This window comes from Tiliqua scincoides, chromosome 3, assembly GCF_035046505.1.
Source record: "Tiliqua scincoides isolate rTilSci1 chromosome 3, rTilSci1.hap2, whole genome shotgun sequence".
NCBI lineage: Eukaryota > Metazoa > Chordata > Lepidosauria > Squamata > Scincidae > Tiliqua > Tiliqua scincoides.
Window position 1 is genome coordinate 219,099,317 of NC_089823.1, and position 19,801 is coordinate 219,119,117.

General features: G+C 43.5%; 1 protein-coding gene across 2 annotated transcripts in view; it reads left to right on the forward strand.

Annotated features, from left to right (window-relative positions):
- The first annotated feature begins 3,327 nt into the window (after nucleotides 1–3,327).
- The window catches only part of SCHIP1 (schwannomin interacting protein 1), a 182,413-nt gene continuing 165,939 nt past the window's right edge, over nucleotides 3,328–19,801 (forward strand). The window contains exon 1 of one of the 2 annotated variants that reach the window (XM_066619261.1): nucleotides 3,328–3,578. In XM_066619261.1, coding sequence (XP_066475358.1) covers nucleotides 3,573–3,578 — 6 coding nt within the window. In that variant the 5' untranslated portion in view covers nucleotides 3,328–3,572. The remainder of the gene's footprint in view (nucleotides 3,579–19,801) is intronic. The other variant, XM_066619262.1, reaches the window with a different exon arrangement.

Consider the following 19,801-nt stretch of genomic DNA (forward strand, 5'->3'; position numbering starts at 1 on the left):
GTGGTTGCTGAGCAACAAAAATGTTCCCTATTGTTTCCTTTTGATCCAGAAGCAATATTGGTTGCTTGCTGGGATAGAAGTGAAGATTCTGCATCACCCAGAATGCCAAAATATCTAAGCTCAACTCTGGTTGCCACATTTTGATTGCACATTTTGGAATTAAGCTGTTGTGAAAGATTCCATGCACTATTCCATCTGTTCTCCTGATGTATGGCAGGAATGTCCTTCCCCCTAATGTGTATATCTGTTTACCCGGGAGAGGAGTCCCCAGCCAAGGGAGGTGCTAGAGGATGGCAGCTGATGACACCACCGGTTGCTACCCACCCTTGTCCAGGTGGGAGATGAATAGGCAGCACCTGGCAGGCCTGGACCCAGCCCTTACAGGGAGCTCTGGGCCAAGCAGGCAGCTTGGAATCTGAGATACATCTGGAGGTCCTGTCTGGGCTGCATTATAGAAGACAGGCTAGCTTTGCAAGTCCCTGGGAGTTGAGCCCCCTCCTTTGAGAGGAGGTGGAGATGAAATCAGAGCAATGTTCAAATTGTGGGGGGATGTAAGGGGGCTCTTATGCCGTACCCCCTTACAAGTGCACTCACTTTTAATCAGAGCATGTCTCCCATAACCTTCTAAATACAGTTTCTCCCAACCTGTATGCGGTGGCATCACTAGGGTTGGTGTCCCTTGGTATGGTAACTCATGGTGTCACCCCCATTAATGTTATTTATTTTACTATATAACAGTGCAGGTCATCCAACAAGTCACTAATCAACAAACACTAACGAGTGACCAACTTAATGATACGCACACAACTGAATAGGATTTCTAGTGTTAGCATTTTAATTATTATTAATAAGAAGAAGATTTATGTTCCACTTTTCAACAAAAAAAAATTCACTAAGGGCTCAATCCTCACCCCTTATGTCAATGCTTTTCAGCTCTGGCATAAGGGCAATGCAGCTCTGAGGTCAGGGAACAAACATTCCCTTATTTTGGGGAGGCCTCCATGAGTGACACCCAACTGCAGGATGCAGCACACGCCCCAGTGTTGGAAAGTGTTTCCAGCGTTTCCAGTGTTCCCAGTGTTTCCAGTGTTGGAAAGCACTGACATAATGGGTTAGGATTCCACCCTAAGCTGTTTACAGACAAGGGCACAATCCTGACCATGTCTACTCAGAAGTAAGTCCTATTTTGTTCAATGGGTCTTACTCTCAGGAAAGTGTGGTTAGGATTGTAGCCAAAGACCTCAGTCCTAACCAGTTTCCAACACTGACATTAGGGCAATGCAACTCCAAGGTAAGGGAACAAACATTTCCTTACATTGAGGAGGCCTCCATGACTGTCCTCCCCAACTGCAGGATGCAGCATATGCCCCACTGGCATAGCTATGTCAGTGCTGGAAAGTTGGTTAGGATTGCACCCAAAATCAAATAACTGAATGGTTCCTTGTCCCTAAAGGGCTGAATTTCTAAAAAGATGCAGGAGAACTCCAGGAAACAGCCACTAGAAAAGGCACCATGCTGAAGTGAAGAGGGACGGTTACTCTCCCCCTGCTAAAAGGAGCACCACCTGAAAAAGTGGCTCTACATTGGGTACCCTCTTTGCCCAGATGTCATAATAACATCTCATTGGCTCTCTGAAGGATTGGTCTCATTGGTAAGTTTTGAGTTAAAAACATCTACTTTTTATTACATAAGGCAGTTGTGTTTTCCTTTTCTGCTTATTTGGCTATAACTTTTGGAAGCATACAGATAATTCAACATGGATTGTTTCATTGCATTCCACATTAAATTACCTGTCGATATAAAACATGATGATATTCGTATATTCTTATTATTATTCGTAAATTCCAAGGTTTTCACAGTTTGGACCACTTGGTGGTGTCACCTCATCAAGGGTGTCACCCAGTGCGGTCTGCCCCTCTAGCTACACCACTGTCTATATGTATTTATTGAATTGACTAAACAGGTTCCCTGCTTGTGTAGATGTAAGAATGGGGACTCTGGGCAGATGAGGATACACAGATCAGGAAGGTGGATTTTTTTTTTTTTGTCATGATGCTCTTCCCGGTAAATCTGCAAACTCTGACTGAAGCTATTTCTGAAGACTTTTTTTCTTTCCAAAATGATGTAATGAAAATTTCTAGAAACCCTGCTAAAATTTCCAGGATTGCTCTTCAGTATCGGATCAATGCCAGTTCCTGGAGGTTTCAGGGCAATCATGAGGGATTGGCAACTTCAATGAATGCCTGAAAAGGGTTACATTCTCTCTCATACTACTGTTCTTTCAGTGCCCTTCAAAAACTGTTTCCAGCCCCTGGCTGCTCCTATAGTGTGGTGCAATCTTTTAATGTGAGGTGTCCAAAGTTTGCATAAATGGATGAATATATTCTGCTTGCTGGCATGTTTCTAATCCGGAATGACTATTTGCTTTTTTGTTTCATACACCAATAGCTGTGATGCAGAGATGCTAGATGTGACTTCATAATGCAGATTATATTAGAATAATTCAGCAAAGGACAGCACAGTACTTGTAGAATATTTCTTTATTCTCCTATGGTGAATCTCTCTCTCTCTCTCTCTCTCTCTCTCTCTCTCTCTCTCTCTCTCTCTCTCTCTCTCTCTCTCACTGCACGTGTGTGTGTGTGTGTGTGTGTGTGTGTGTGAGAGAGAGAGCTCTGAGAACAAAATGGGTGAGATCTCCGGCTTTCCAAACACATTCTGTTCTGCCTGAAATAGAATCAGAATCAACATTTTACTTTAATCTACTTTCTCCCCCCCAGCCCCTCCTCTTCCATTGACATGACATTTGCTTTACTGACAGGTGATCTTATTCTGATTATGCGTGTTTACTCAGAAGTAAGCTTCACTGTGTTTCATTGAACTTACTCCCAAATGTATGTGCCTAGAATTCCAGCCTGAGAAATGCAGTTTGGAGAAGCTTTTAATGAACATCACTTATTTTGCAGTTAAAAAAATCAATAAAATAACTGACATTACTACCTCTGAAGACATAAGTCATGGATTTGTTTGGTGTTTTGTTTGAAAAAAAAAAGAAGAAGATGATGGAATGGAAAAAGTCATGCTGTATTAAATGATTTAAAGTGTATACTGGGAGTGGTGGAAGGGATCATGAATAATTCAAAGGCGGCACAGGATTTTCCTCCAAGGTCGATGAATGAAAAAGACAAGGCTTTAGGACAGATCAGCTCATATTCTTTCAGTGTTGTTGAGAGAGCACCATCCATCTGGAGGGTTAAGGCAAGTTCATGAGACGCAGAGCACTGGCTCGTCACTCCAGGAAAAGATTATAGTGAAATCTATTGGCACCAGGTTGGGTTCAGTGGGAGCATGACAGCTGCTGGAAAGGGTTGAAGTCTGAATGTTTGATGCCAAGTGAATTGGAGTCTATTTCTGAACTCAACTTCCAGTTCCTGAAGAAATGGTTATCAAAGGGAAAGGGAGGCGATAAACAATACCACAGGCAGCCAGTACATTGAACAGGACTCTATTTTTTCCATTGAAATGACTGGAATTCCTTACAAAATGGCTTGAAAGAGAAGGTCTGTTTGCAGAAGATGAATGTGAGTATTGCTGAAAGAAAAAAAAGTACTTTCAAATGATTTTTGACTTGAATAATGGTCATTTGATTTCCCCTTAAACTGACAACAATGGCTATTGCAGGAAGTAAACTCTTTAAACAGTGCATAGACTATTCTAACCTCTTAGACTGGAACTTTTGCTTGGCTTTGTTTTTCAGGATGTTCACAGATATCTTTGCCTTGTATCTGAACTGAATTGAAGACATGAGAACAAATACAATCCCTGGCACCCTGAATGCATTACCGATTTAGCACTCTTTAATTGCATCTCTGTGGTACCTAATCTGCAAGAGAGCACTTTTATTTTTAGAATTTCAAATGCATAAGTGGCCCAGTACAAAAATATACCCTGGTTAATTTTTTTTTTCCAAGCTGCTTGTAAGGTGGGAAGCAAATAGCAAAATTAAGGTTTATTGCTACTCATAATCAATTATGCAGGCTTTGCAACTTTGACAGGGAGAAAACAGAAGCCTGCAACTATGCTTATTTAGAAGGGCAGTTGCTAATTATGGACAGCAAAACAGTGTTAAAATGGGGAAATGTAGAAAACAGTCTGAGCAAACAGAATATATGCAAGATGCACTTGGGAGCAAGTCCTAATTCATAAATGTGCTTTTCTCTGCTGAATTGATCTGGTTTGTTATATAACTTGAATTGTTTCTAAATATTGAGTAATTGAAAACTATTACTATAAGGTTTGAAAACCTTAAAAACCGTTTATGTAAGTATTACGGAAACAAAATAATAGTACTATATTAGTTTTCAGACCTTAGTTCAGCAGTTTTGTGATCCTATAATTTTGGCAGTGGAAGTTATTCTGGGTAACACATTTGAAACTTGATTTACAGTGTATTTTGGAATAAAAACTCTTAAGCACCTCACTTCTAGCTGGATCCATATTCTACTACTGCTAATTATATATACAGTCCTGTGCATGCTTATCTGAGAGTAATCTCCATGGAGCACAGTGGGACTCACTTTTGAATAAACATGTCTAGGATAGCACCTACACATGTCATATTTGAAACCGCAGTTTATAGGAGGAAGTACACCAGTGCATCAGCCACTGTGCATTTAGCTGAAACAACGTTAAACGTCCACGAAATCAATATGTGTAGTGCAGCTGTATTTCCATAGGAGCTGATGCGCAGATGAAATTCCCCCTGTAAAAAACTCCTCTGCATTCTTCAACCTTTTAATATGAACTCAAACATTGACATAAAAAAAAAAACTTTCAGGATGCCACTTAAAAATATCCCTGACTTCCCACAGCTAGTCATTTATTTATTTATTTATTTTTGCTACTTACAATTATACAGTTACTGATTCCATGAGCAAAACTTAAGGCAATATCCACACGCTTCTCAAGTTAAGAGTCATACTTTTGTGTAAGGCAGGTCATTGTTATGGTACTTGTATTGCAGATGGCAGTCTGAGGCAGAAAGAACTGTGGCATGCCTCAGGCAACATAGTTTATGGCAGAGGTATGATGTGTTCTGAAGACTTCTCAGCTCTCTCTCTTCTTGCCATTATGCTATGCAAGTTCTCATTGTTGAAAGTTGTGTATTGTTGAAAGTCAATATTTGTTCCTGGAAATCCAGAGTCTGTGTGGCAACAACCAGTTCATCCTTCTGCTAAACCCTCAGCATCTGTTGCAGAATTAGTTTTCCTTCCTCTTTTATTCACAGTCCAAATCCATCAATGAGATATTTGCTTCTTGTACCTTCCTCTTCACCCACAGTTCCTTCCTTATTTTATTGTAGATACTGTATACCAGCAAACATTGAGTGATAATTCATTAATCCAGCCACAAGAGATTGATTTGACACAGAATTTCTGAGTAAATTAATATTTGTTAAAGGAATATATAACTATAAATAAAATTGCCTGGTGTGGCATGCCTTTGGGCATATTATAGCCTCAACATCTATCTGTCACTATAATCTTGTATGGCCACTCTACTTAACTGTGGAAATGGAAGAAGACCCATATAATTGCTAAAGGAAGAATGACAGAAAACTACAAACCCCCATTGCCTACTGACAGTCCCTTGGCCCATGCCAAAGAGCATTTCATTCTGACAGTTACAGCGCAAGAACAGACACACATCTGATATTTAAAAACATCTTTAAAATTACCATGGTGGACTGTAGTAATCTCTCTGAACACTTCATCACTGATTATGGTTGCTGTACTAAAACAGAATGCCATCAAATAGTTATCTGAACACAAGGCTACAATACAGTATTAGATTTTGTTAACAAATTTGATTCTGTCTCAGAAGGTTTCAGGAAAGGTTTCAGGAAAGGTGTTTTCTCCCATATATAAAGAATACTGTCTGACAGTGGCTGTGTACTCTATTCATCTACACTGTGCCTGGTGGAGCCTCAAAGGATAGGCAGGGACTCAATAAGGCTTTCAGTGGTAAGGGAGCAGGGACTGAGTGTTCTGCATAGCTCTTTGCCCCTCTCCATGAGTGAATTATGCAAACAGAATGAATTATGCAAAATAAGTGAAACCATGCCAGTGAGCTTGATCTGAATAAAGTATACTGGCAACAAACTTCAGTTGTCAGTGATGCAGACTGCGGGTTATATTGTCACAGAATTTTGAAACATTTTGCATGTGTAAATATAGAAGGTCTGCAGCCAAGTGGTGGGGCACCCGTTTTGCATCCAGAAGATTCTGGCTCATGCAAGGAATTTGGCAAGTTTCAAAACCCTGCAGCATCACTTTAAAAAGGATCTGATCGTTAGTGATGAGAGAGAGCACTTCCCAAGACCATGGAGAACAGCTACCAATCAAAATAGGCAGTATTGGCATAGATGGACCAATGGCATAGTGCAGTATCAGGCATTTTTGGATGTATGTTCAGCAATGCCTAAACCAGCTATTTTCAGCCACTGTGCCATGGCACACTGGTGTGCTGTGGATGGTTTGCAGGTGTGCCGCAGGAATTTGGGGAAGGTCATTTATTAGTAGGGCAATTGGGGAATGTGAGCCCCCTGCCAGCAGCATAGTGTGCCTTGTCAATGGTCAAAACACTGATGGTGTGCCTAAACCATTTTAGTGCCTTGCCAGTGTGCCATGAGATGAAAAAAATTGAAAATCGCTGGCCTAAACCTTCTAAATCCACCTCAAGTATCTAATGAAATGGGCAGTTGCTTATCAAACCTGTGTGTGTGACTCCCCTGCCAAGTGTATATACATGGACAAATAGAATGCACCTTACTTATGTATTCAGGACTTATATATCTGGGCCTGGAGGGATGCTTCCTCCAAAGGGGACGAGATGGAAACTGATATCCAAACATGTATGACAGGAAATTTTTGCAAGGGGTCAAACTACGCTTTGTGGCAAAAGTGCAATGTGGCCTGTGTGTTTTGAGTTTTTCTTTTGCTAACTATTAAGGGGGGGGGGGCACAAGTGGCAAAACTGTAGTGGGGGAGTAGGGGGGCTCTAGGACTTTACCCTATTGCAGCTTCGACCTCAATTGCAGCTTCACACAGAACGGGTGGAAACAATTAGAATAGGAACTGCTGTGTAGGGATGAGGCAGAATCTTAAAGCCCCCCCCCCCAATACTTCCACTACTCTTTCACCCCATTTGGTGAATGGGGAGAGAGAGAGAGAGAGAGAGAGAGAGAGAGAGAGAGAGAGCTCCATGTTATGATTTTGTCATAATGTATCATTTTGGCCTAAATGAAACTGCCATGTTCAGAGGCAGCTCATGTCTACATGCCAGATGTTGGAATAGAGGAGGGCTGATGTTCTTCTTTTGAACTTCCCAGAAACATTTGGCTTGCCACTGTTGGAAACAGGATGCTGGGTTAGGATGCTGGATCAGACAAGATGTATACTAGTCTGATCCAGCAAGGCTTTCTTATGTTCTGATGTTCTAGACTAATACATAAATATAAATTCATTTGTTTTTTATAAATAAGGACGCAATCCCAACCCACTTTCCAGTACTGACATAAGGGCAATGCAGCTCCAACGAACATTCCCTAACTTTGGGGAGGCCTCCATGGCTGCCTCCCAACTGCAGGATGCAGCACACACCCCATTGGCACAGTTATGCTAGTGCTGGAATGTTGGTTAGGATTTGGGCCCAAGTTATTTATCTCCTTTAGCACCCCACAATAAAGGAGCATGAAAAATGTGCCAATAGTAATTTAATGCACCATATTATCTTGTTTCTATTCTGGCATTCAGATCCCTTAATACAGGGCATAATGTCTGCAAATGTTAACAAGTGAGACTGCAGGGAAAAGTCCCTTTAAAACTAGCTAGCTCTGGAGGCAGCAATCATTGTCACTCTGTGTCTCTGCTCTTGATAACATGATGTAGGGAAATCAAAAAAACTATCAGTATCTTGAATATTTGAATGCTTATCTGTATAAGAAGTGGAAAAAAAATCAGTGTCTGTTGATACCTGTGAGTTTTGTGTTGGCACTTCAAGATTTCCCTGCACAAACACTGAACAGAATTCCAGTCAGTTGAGATATGTTATAATTTTGCTAGATAGACAATCTAATAATAATATTTGCATGAATACTTGTGTGCAGCAAGATGTGCTCATTTTTTAACAAATGCTGTCAAAATGAGTATGCATTACATATTAAAATGCTAAAGCTGCTTTATAATGAGTCAGATCATTGATGCCTCAGTGACTTTCTAGACCAGGGGTATCCAAACTTTCTGGCAAGAGGGCCACATCATCTCTCTGACACTGTGTTGGGGGCCGGGAAGAAGAGAATTAATTTACATTTTAAATTTGAATAAATTTACATAAATTAATAGATTAGAGATGGAACTGATATGAATAAATGAAGGTTTCTGAATAGCTCAAGGCCTATAAAAGACCTTGTGCAAAGCAAGGCTGGCCTTTCCTTTGCTGCCGCTGCCACTTCACAGATGTGAAAGAGCAAGCAACGGAAGGAAGCCTTGGCCTGCAGCTTGTGCGAATGATCAAACAGTCGGCCCTTGTGGTGAGAGTAGTCACATTGGAGCAGTGCAGGGTCCAACAAGTCTCTGGTGGGCCAGAAGCTAATTGGAGACTGGAAGCTCCCCGTGGGCCTGATTGGGCTGCAAATGGCTCCTGGGCCAGGGTTTGGGCACCCCTGCTCTAGACTGAAACAGAATTTACAAGGGATTGAACCTCAGATTTTCTACATATAACACATGTACTCTGCCACTGAGCTATGTCCCCCCTTTACTTTTGACTGAGCTATACTTTATTGATCCTGAGTACCATAAAGACACTTTCTAGCTCAAATCACCACCACCATCCTAGAGCAGAACTAATCATGTCAACTGACTTTGCTAGAACAAAAACTATAGTTTGCTACCTACTTGAGATGATAGTCTGGGCTGCCAGTTAACAATTATTAATGCCTCAGTGGAAGGATTTGCTGGGGCAACATCACCTGGATAAGCTTGAATCTATATTGGCTGTGCAGTCCCCTTGGAGAAACTACAGTGAATGGAAAGGCCCTCAGCAACTGTAAAACCATCATTTATGTTTATCTGCAATATTTGGTTTGAATGCCAAGAAGCTAATGAAAATCTTGACGCCTAGGCTAGTTCACTCTGCCATGCAGTGAACAGCCTGCGCAGGCAATGGTGCATGAAAGAAGTCTTGGACTTCTCCTACCTCTGCCCACACAGACCTTCTGTAATGTAGGGATGTATACCTTCTGGGATGTATTTTTCTCGCGTATGTTCTCAGTTACTTATGACATGCTATACATGGGGGGGGGGGAGCTCTTGATACTGAGCCACTCACCCACATCATATCTGAGCCAACTACCAGCAATGTACTGTACAGAAAAAAGTAGTATGTGCTTTGACCATTAGGTCCCAAGAGGAGATTTGACAAATTAATGAAGAAGTTCATTAAAGATTACTAGCCATGATGGCCATGACTAGACGAACAGGCCTTGCTGAGGGAGAGTCAGCATGGCTTCTGTAAGGGTAAGTCTTGCCTCACAAACCTTATAGAATTCTTTGAAAAGGTCAACAGGCATGTGGATGCGGGAGAACCCATGGACATTATATATCTGGACTTTCAGAAGGCGTTTGACACGGTCCCTCACCAAAGGCTACTGAAAAAACTCCACAGTCAGGGAATTAGAGGACAGGTCCTCTCGTGGATTGAGAACTGGTTGGAGGCCAGGAAGCAGAGAGTGGGTGTCAATGGGCAATTTTCACAATGGAGAGAGGTGAAAAGCGGTGTGCCCCAAGGATCTGTCCTGGGACCGGTGCTTTTCAACCTCTTCATAAATGACCTGGAGACAGGGTTGAGCAGTGAAGTGGCTAAGTTTGCAGACGACACCAAACTTTTCCGAGTGGTAAAGACCAGAAGTGATTGTGAGGAGCTCCAGAAGGATCTCTCCAGACTGGCAGAATGGGCAGCAAAATGGCAGATGCGCTTCAGTGTCAGTAAGTGTAAAGTCATGCACATTGGGGCAAAAAATCAAAACTTTAGATATAGGCTGATGGGGTCTGAGCTGTCTGTGACAGATCAGGAGAGAGATCTTGGGGTGGTGGTGGACAGGTTGATGAAAGTGTCGACCCAATGTGCGGCGGCAGTGAAGAAGGCCAATTCTATGCTTGGGATCATTAGGAAGGGTATTGAGAACAAAACGGTTAGTATTATAATGCCGTTGTACAAATCGATGGTAAGGCCACACCTGGAGTATTGTGTCCAGTTCTGGTCGCCACATCTCAAAAAAGACATAGTGGAAATGGAAAAGGTGCAAAAGAGAGCGACTAAGATGATTACGGGGCTGGGGCACCCTCCTTATGAGGAAAGGCTACAGCGTTTGGGCCTCTTCAGCCTAGAAAAGAGACGCTTGAGGGGGGACATGATTGAGACATACAAAATTATGCAGGGGATGGACAGAGTAGATAGGGAGATGCTCTTTACACTCTCACATAATACCAGAACCAGGGGACATCCACTAAAATTGAGTGTTGGGCGGGTTAGGACAGACAAAAGAAAATATTTCTTTACTCAGCGCGTGGTCGGTCTGTGGAACTCCTTGCCACAGGATGTGGTGCTGGCGTCTAGCCTAGACGCCTTTAAAAGGGGATTGGACGAGTTTCTGGAGGAAAAATCCATTATGGGGTACAAGCCATGATGTGTATGCGCAACCTCCTGATTTTAGGAATGGGTTAAGTCAGAATGCCAGATGTAGGGGAGAGCACCAGGATGAGGTCTCTTGTTATCTGGTGTGCTCCCTGGGGCATTTGGTGGGCCGCTGTGAGATACAGGAAGCTGGATTAGATGGGCCTATGGCCTGATCCAGTGGGGCTGTTCTTATGTTCTTATGTTCTTATGATGGCAATATGCAACCTTCAAATTCAGTGTTGGTATGACCCTATAAGACAGTGCTATTCAAACTGGAGCATCGCGACACCCTAGCCTGAGGGCCCTGGTCTCTGCCTCCTTAAGGGGCGGGCGCAGCTTAGAGGTGAGGGGAAGGCAGCAGCGCGATCGCCAGGATTGCGCCGCTCAGGGGGCTGCAGGGGCTTGGGTGCACTTACCTAAGCTCCTGCAGCCTCCCTGGGGTGCGGGGAGCCTGGCACGACTGCTGGCAGGGCAGAAGGGAAAGTGGGCCCGATCGCTCTGCATCCACTTTCCCTGCTGCGGGGAGCCCTGCCAGCAGTTATGCTGGGCTCCCCGCACCGCAGGGAGGCTGCAGGAGGCTTGGGTAAGTGCACCCAAGCCCCTGCAGCCCCCTGAGCAGCGCGATCCTGGCGATCGCGCCGCTGCCTTCCCCCCGCCCCTGCAAAGACTTACTGGCACTCAAACTCTCCCAGAGAATTTGAGAACCACTGCTATAAGAACATAAGAAGAGCCCTGCTGGATCAGGCCTAGGGCCTATCTAGTCCAGCTTCCTATATCTCACAACAGCCCACCAAATGCCTCAGGGAGTATACAGACAAGATACTTGCATCTCACTGCATCTGGCATTCTATTTACCCTTGCACTTCCCTCCCCCCCCCCCCCGTGAAGACAATAGACTGCAGCTTGTGTCTAACTGGGCTACCATATTAAATACAAGTGACCAATTTTTAAAACATGAAACCTACTGAACACACCTTCCCACCCTTGCCAGTCTGGGGTAGGCAAAAAACTGCCATCTACTGCCAATTTGGGTGACAGAAAAGAATTCCTACCTGGCCGTCATGATAAGCAACCAGCTAATCTCAGACTGTACATACCCAACATGGCTTGTAACCTGCCATTGCGTTTTCCTCCAAAAATCTGTCCAGTCCCTAAATACCAACTACTGGGAAGCACCAGTGAGCAAGGGCTGTTGTCTTCATGTCCAGCTTTGGCTTGCAGGTCTTGCAGGCCACTGTGGGACATTCAGTACTGGACGGGGAGATTCTCTGAGTCTGATCCAGCAGGGCTCATATGCTCTTAAATGTAGCGCCCTATCTGTGCAGTTGTGCCATACAAAACTACCCCCTCCCAACATTCCTTTTCTTTATTAAAACAGAGTTTATATGCTTGCAGACTGCCAAGATTGTAAGAAAGTGTAAGAAGCTTGGTACGTTGCAGCCGCAACATTTATTGGGTTTGGGGTTAGTAATTATCTCCAAGAATGATAAAGCAATTTCTGCTGTATAGACTTTTAGAAAAGCCTTAGGGATATATACTCATCTGGGTGTGCTGAAGCTGTCATGCATAAATCTTTATACTTGGAGATAAGATTATACCCCTGAGGCAACTGTCTTCCACCCCCTCCCATTCATACTCATGCCATTAAAAAAAATATATCTTGCTGGTCAGGCATCTACTAAATGGTGTTGATATATTATTCAAGCATAGTAATTCAGACTGAATATTAAGTTGCAGCCACCATCCTGTTCTGAGGACTTGAATGTGAGTCTGTGTGTTTGAGGATTTGTATTGTTTTACTGTTTATGTTTTATTTTTATACCTTTTACCTCTTTTGTTATTTTGGAGATGGGTTTTTTTTTGTTAGCGCTTTCTTTTGTTTTGTTTTTTTCAGGGCTACATAGTATTTTTGAACAGGTTGTTGTTTTCTAGAACCTAAATAGTCATGTCTACTTAACATTTGTGTATTTCTGCATTACTTAATTTCTAGAATAGAGATGTGCGCACCCTCCTATGCCATTAAAAGAACCAAAACCAAAATGCTTACTTGGAAACGACACCTTCCCACCTGGTAGCTTTGCTGTCTAAAACTCTGGGTGTGGGTGGTTGCTTACTGGTGGAAGAGAATGCATTCTGCATGTGTTTAGGAGCCCATATAACTCTACACGATTCAGGACTCAACTGTGACATTAAAAACAGTTTCTGAGGGTTAGCCAGGAGAGATCCGGTCCACAACCAGATCAGGAAGCACGACAGTCAAAGGCCACACAGATTGTGAGCCCTTTGGGTCCATGGAACCATTTTTCATGCCTTTGTCACAGAAACCACTTTGAACATTTTTTTACTTAAAAAGCATTGTATACTGTATACATATTCTTAATAATAATTTCCATGAATCAACCCCCCATATTTGTGTGCATTTGTTCCCACAAATGTACTTTCAGAGATGCCAGCAGGTACATTAGCAAGCTTAGCCTCATTAGCAAGAAACAATAACTATGAGAGCGGAACACTTTACTACATCCTGTACTACACTACCGTCCTTCTTTGTGTCTGTAGCCCACCTCTCTAACCTATTGCACAGTAGCATCCTGTAAATCCAAGTAGATCAGATATCCTGCATCTAGTCAATAGTCTCCGAACACCCCAGTAGTTCTTCAGGGCCAGCTGTCAATGTTATTTTAAGATAGGCTGTGCTTCTAAAGCTTTATCCTACTTTCGAGATATAAATACACCCAGACTGACTGGGCAGAGCAATTCCATTTGTTGTTCAGTAGAATGGAAAGTCTGTGCCAAGGAAGTGGAGAAGGTGAAATTTTATTATTCTGCGATGCAGCTCATGCAATGAGGGCTGCAGGTATATGCCTTCTGGGAAAAGACACACATATTCATACTACTTGTGCCCTATGGCCTTGGTTCTTTTCAATATTTGTATTGTCACTCCAGCCTACGACTAGACATTTTATTAGTCAGTGTGCTTTGGCATTGCTGCATTGTGGCTTTTATGTATAAAAAAATGATCTGGGTCATGCAGTTAATCACTAATTCTGGAGATCATGTAATGCAAGTGAAATGGCTGTGTTAAACAGATTACAGAGGCCAACACGCATTTTGCTTCCTTAAACGTTATACCAATTCCTGGGTATACTTGGGATGCTGATTCCAAAAATGGCATCCGTTTTGCCCTATCATGTCTAGTTTTGGAGATATAGTATAGCCTCATTTGTGAATGGTTCAAGCAGCTTCCTCAAGAGGAAGCTTGACACTGTGCCAGATATTTGACATGGCCCTCCTGCTGAAATGTTTGAAGACCTCTGCATGTATATGAACTGATAAATTAAGTAGTATGCATGGTAGAGCAGTTCCTGCTGTCCCCAGTATATCTAAGGATGTACACTTACTTGGGCATAGCTCAGTGATAGAGCATGTGATATATATGCAGAATGTCCCTGATTCAATTCCTAGCAACTGCTGAGAGAAGCATTGTCAGGAAGTTAGCTGGAGAAGGCTGCAAGTGGAGGACAGCAGAGCCTAGTGGTTAATGCTCACACACCCCTTCCCACTCTTCATTTTCCCTTTTTACTGGATTAGCAGCTGAATGCGGAAAAACTGGTAGTTCTGTCTGCTGCCACCATCCCAGGCTCAAGTGACTAGTCAGAGAGGGACCATCTGGCAAAGCCCCTCCTCCCAGGAAAATACAGAACCCCAGGGGTTGTTATTAAATATCAAATGTCAAGAGCATCTGCAAGCCATCAGGCATGACAACACACTACATTACCATGAACATGGACTAGGCAGACAAGGAGTAAAAATATAACTGGTTTATTGGAAACCTAAAACAAAAAGAAATTAAATCAAATGTGGAAAGAGGTGTAGAAAAAAGTATAATCAGGTTGATAGAAAATGCCTGACTAGACTAGATGGACACAAAGTAAAAGCTTGATATCCAGTTGGATACATTGACTAGTAATGCCCAGCAGATGAAGCTAGGAAGCCACTCAAAGTACACAAAACCCCAACTTGTTTCTAATCTGCTGAAATTTGCAGACTGGCTTGGACTGAGTCAGGAAAACAGAACAAAATTAATTCCATCAATGCATGTAGCTAGGATTACAGTCCTATTGCTAGCTCCTTTCATTACCAGGAGTTCCGTTCTCTGCATGTACAGGAGAGTAAGTACAGGCACATGACAGCAGGTACATGACAATCTAAGGGCACAATCCTATCTTGTGCTGGAACTAGCAAGCCAGGAAGCTTGCACTGTATCCAGTACGAGATAGGGCACCACAGTGGCTCAGCCGAAGGTAAGGGGAAACTCCCTTACCACCGGGTAAGACACTGCAGCCCCTATGGGTCTCCTCAAACTTATGCCACCTTCTGAGGTGGCACAAGTCCGAGGACAGCGGAGCGGCTTGAAGCTTCTCTGCGCTTCTCGAGGAATGGGGTTGGGATCCGGCATAACTGCTGGGACACAGCCCCGCCTCCCACTCCCCACCTGCCCGCGCCCAGGGCCACCCCCCACCCTGGAATGCCTCCCTCCTGCCTCCTCCCCACCTCCTTCTCCACCCATCAGAGCATTGCATCGGCTCAGCTTGGCTGACACAAGTCTCAATTCCTCCGTTAACGCGGAGATGAATTCAGCCTCTGCGGGCTGGTGCACCTCTGCGTACAGGCCTAACCCATGAGAAGGCGCAAGGCACATTTGCAACCCTCCTAGGCCGGCCCAAAGGAGGCTTGGCTTGGAGGGGAAGAGCATGCTTTTCTGTCCTCCTAAAAGCCCTCCTATCCACCCTGAGCCTCTTACTGGTGTTCATTGTGTTGCATCTGGCCTCCCAACCCAGATGATGTCATCACCGGTTTCTTCTGGTGGTACTTCAAATAGGTGGACCATGTGAAGTGGTACAGCAGGGGACAAACCTTGAGAAACACTGAAGTAGGAGGCTTGGCTACTCCAAACATGAAGGACTCAAATCCACATCAGCACATGCCTATCTGGGAATGGCATTTCAAACACAGGACCAGGAGTGCTGCAAGAGCATGCTCTGGGCTACTGTTCAGGCATGTTCAGGTTACTGAACGAGCACAGAAGCTTCTAAGGGGTTAGAGTGCAAACATAAGGAAAAATGGGGAGGGGGGAGGACGTCCATCACAAACCTGCATACAAAAACCTGAAAGGGAAGCTGATGAAGCTGCACATGTGCTGGTGGGACTCATTTTCAAGTGACTGGTCCTCCACATTCCTGGGTGTTTGGATCAATTGCAGCAAGCCCAGTTAAGATGCAGTAAAGTGAGAGAGGGGAGGTTACACTAGATCAGGGATATCAAACTCGTTTCATACAGAGGGTGAAAGTTAGCATTCAGGACTCCAGCTGAGGGCCGAAAGTGATGTCATTAAGCAGAAAGTGACATCATTAAGCAGCTAATTTTCAGAAACCAGACCCTGTTCTCATATAGAAACTCATTAACTCTCTCATTAAGAGAGAGTACGCAAATCTTGATCATATTTCAAGATTTGGGAAAGCGCAGTTTTCATGTGGGCTGCCATTTCAGCTGTAACACCTCAGCAGCTGAGATCCTGATGGCCGGTTATGTTTGACACCCCTTCACTAGAGCACTCTGAGGAGCCATTGTATATACTCTGCTGTTTTCTGCTCATAGAGTGCAGGAAAGTGGCCACTAGAACCAGTACAAGAAGCACGGACAAGTAGAATGGAGACTTGGTGTTAAATTGGTTAAATGTGACCAAGCATGCATTGCTACAATGGCCCTATGTGATTCATTACAGCGACTGTTCCCAAGTGGGTTAATGTGATGACATTGCTGTGAATATCTCTTTAGAGAAATGGGAAAGATGGAGAAGGAAGTCATGTTTTTCAAACAAAAAATCTGTGGAGATTGGTGCTATGATTTCAGCTCTCTCTTTCAAATAACCTTCAGGATCATCTTGGGCTGCTTGTGTTAGCTTTATAAAAACATGAGCTACACAGATAGCAGAAAATAAGTAAGAGGTGATCTGAGAATTAACATACGCTGAACAGTCTTCAGATACAGAGATGTGGTTTCTGAAGCCAATTACAGAATTGTGCTATACATGGATATTGTTTCAATATTGATACATGGATAGTAATTCTCACCCTGCTTTTTCATATATCTTTAGTCATGGGTGTGATTCATGAGGGTGGTTTAGCTTCTAAAAGGTAACTGGGGAACCAGCCCTTGTACCAAATTCATCTTTTCATGCTGCTCCAGTGGTCTTTTTATATTCACACTTACTTCTTGTGCTACAGATCTGACATATCATGAATGATGGCTTCAGCCAGCCCATTCATATAAAGTTGGATCTGTATCTTGCACGGTGAGTGCTTATTGAAATATATACTTCTGCTCATCTATATGAAACAATTTTCCTACAAAGGAATACAAATTTTGAAATCACACATCTGGCCGCACTTTCCAAAATATGCAATCCGCCTACATTGCAGTTCAGGAGCTGTTGAGAGGTGAAACTTCAGCTTTGCAACAGCTGTGTAAAGTAAATAGATAAAGCTATCAAGAGCTGGTTTAAATTTGTACTGCTCCTTATATAATTGAAGCACCACACTTTGAATACTGATTATGAAGGCATTTCCAGAGATAGTGCTGATTTATTCAACATGTTAGCCATGAATGCCTGTAAGAGAGTGAATACTTTCTATTCATACTTCACTTATACTTAATATTTCACCTGGACAGATTCTAACTGCTGTTGCATCAATTCACACATTTGTTCAGTTACAGCCCAATTCTATTGGGCTTTAGCGCTGGTGGAACTAGTGCTCTTGCCAGTGCTAACTGCTGCAAAGGCACTGTAAATTTTAGTTGGCGGAAAAAGAAATTAACCCCCATGCCATAACACAAACTACCTTGGAAAGTCTCCTCATTTTCAAGAGCAGTTTGCCATATAAGAGATTTGCTGTTTCAGAAAAGCAAGCCCCACTGGGACTGCAGAACTAGTTGTGATCTCCATCTTTACATCTTGGTTTACCACCTATCTGGTTTCAAGATTTTATGCTGTAAAATCTAGACAGCATTAAGAAAGTTATTACTGTCTAGGCACCTCACTGCCATGCACTTCTTCCCAGACTTTGGGCTCATTCTTCTGTCACAGTGATCACTATGTGTCAGACTGGACTGATTTCATGTGGGCTACCGATTAAAGAAGTGGTTTGATTCTTTCCAGCTGTGCCTTTTCATCCTGCAGAGGGCTTCTTGAGCTAATAATATTGCAGTGTCAACAAAGGGTTGTTGCATTGCATTGCTGTGCATAGCTATTGTTTACTAGGAAAATGCCACTGTGATGGATGAGTGTGGAGGAGTTGGGCCTGTGTATTATAGGGACCTGCTGCAGACAGGCATATGGAACACAGCTGCTTTATAGCAAAGGATGTCAGGCCTGTGCTCAGTCAGATATGTTAAGTCAATTTTGCAATGTTGTTTCCAAGTGCAGCACTACCTTTTCCCACAGGAACAACTCGGGGATACTGCCAAAGGAGGGGACTACAATTGCCACTTGCCATCCAAGTGGTAAGAGCTTCACATTTCTCAAACAACAAAGCCAAATGCAACCTTTGTCCCATCAAACTCAATAGAGGCTACTGACAACCAAGACTGTTAAGATTTCCATAGTCCTACAACCACTTTGAATCCGCATCAAAGTCTGATATCCTTGCCCCAGAGACACTCAGCTCCAAAAGAGTGGATAAACTGGAGTTGCCCCTAAATCCCCTCCCAGAATTCTTTTTGGCAGTACTGGACATGGGTCCCATAACTGCCATGCTACAGGGATTCCTAAGCAGCATACTTCTTTATCATTCACCTGACAATATCAAAGCAGCATGTGAACCCTGATTTGAAAGATGTTATGGTGTACCCACTGGCACATGTGTTGCTGTGATCACTACAGAAACAATGCACAGGCCCAATGGAATGCTTCTCTAGTTTGTGGCCCACACATATTTTATGTCCTATCTTTCATCATGCAATGCAAGATGGTTTTCATGGGGTACCCAAGTAGTCTCCAATCTAGACAGTGACCAGATCTAGACCTGCTTAGCTTCACCAAGGTGGCTGTCTCATGTGCCCTCAGAACCCAGTGATAAAATAAAGTATTTCTTCATGCAACACACCGTTACACTTTATGGAATTCACTGCTGTAAGATGTGATATGGCCACTGACTTAGATGCTTTCCAAGAGGAATGCAGACATTCATGGAGAACTAATTATTACTAACCATGATAGCAGGGCTGGTCCATCCATGAGGCTGACTGAAGCAGTCCCATCAGGCAGCAAGTTGGTGAGGGCACCCATCCCTGTTCACCCAATCACTTCCACTGTTCCTCTTCCCACTCCCTGAATTGGAAAAGAAAGAGGGGGCCAGAGCAGAACAGGAAATGTGGGATATGCTCTTCCCTCCTCCACACTTCCTCTTCTGCTCCACCCCCCTCTTCCTTATCCAGTCCAGGGGGTGGGAAAAGAGGACTTGATAAGGGCCAAATGGCCAGGGCTGGCCCATAGATGATGCAAATGATGTGATTAAGCAGCAGACTGCAGGTAGTGGCAAACAGGCTCAGGATGCCTTTAACTCAGAATCTGCTGCCGCTGCTCCCTCCACCAGCCATGGATGAAGCCACACAGTTCTTCTTCCCTATCCCCTTGCCTCCATCCTTCCTCATATGGTCCCATCACATAAAGCAGAAAGTGTGGGACGGGGTGGGAGTGATCTCATCTCACGTGTCCTTTTTTATTTAAAGGGACTGAAAATGGAAAGACTCAGGGATAGGGAAGTGTGTTGCTGCTGCTTGAAAAACTTGTGCAGAAACTGGCAATGTGTTTCCCTACCTCTTTATCTAGCTCCTGATTTGCTCAGTCTCTTTAAATAAAGCAGGAAGTGCAGAACTCAGTTTCATTCAAAAGGACTGTGCAAGGAAGGGGAGTGGATTGTCACTTTCACTGTGTTATTTTTGGTAGCAGCACTGCTGCTGCTGCTGCTGCTGACACCCACCCACCCACGTGGAGGTAAGGCTATGCAGA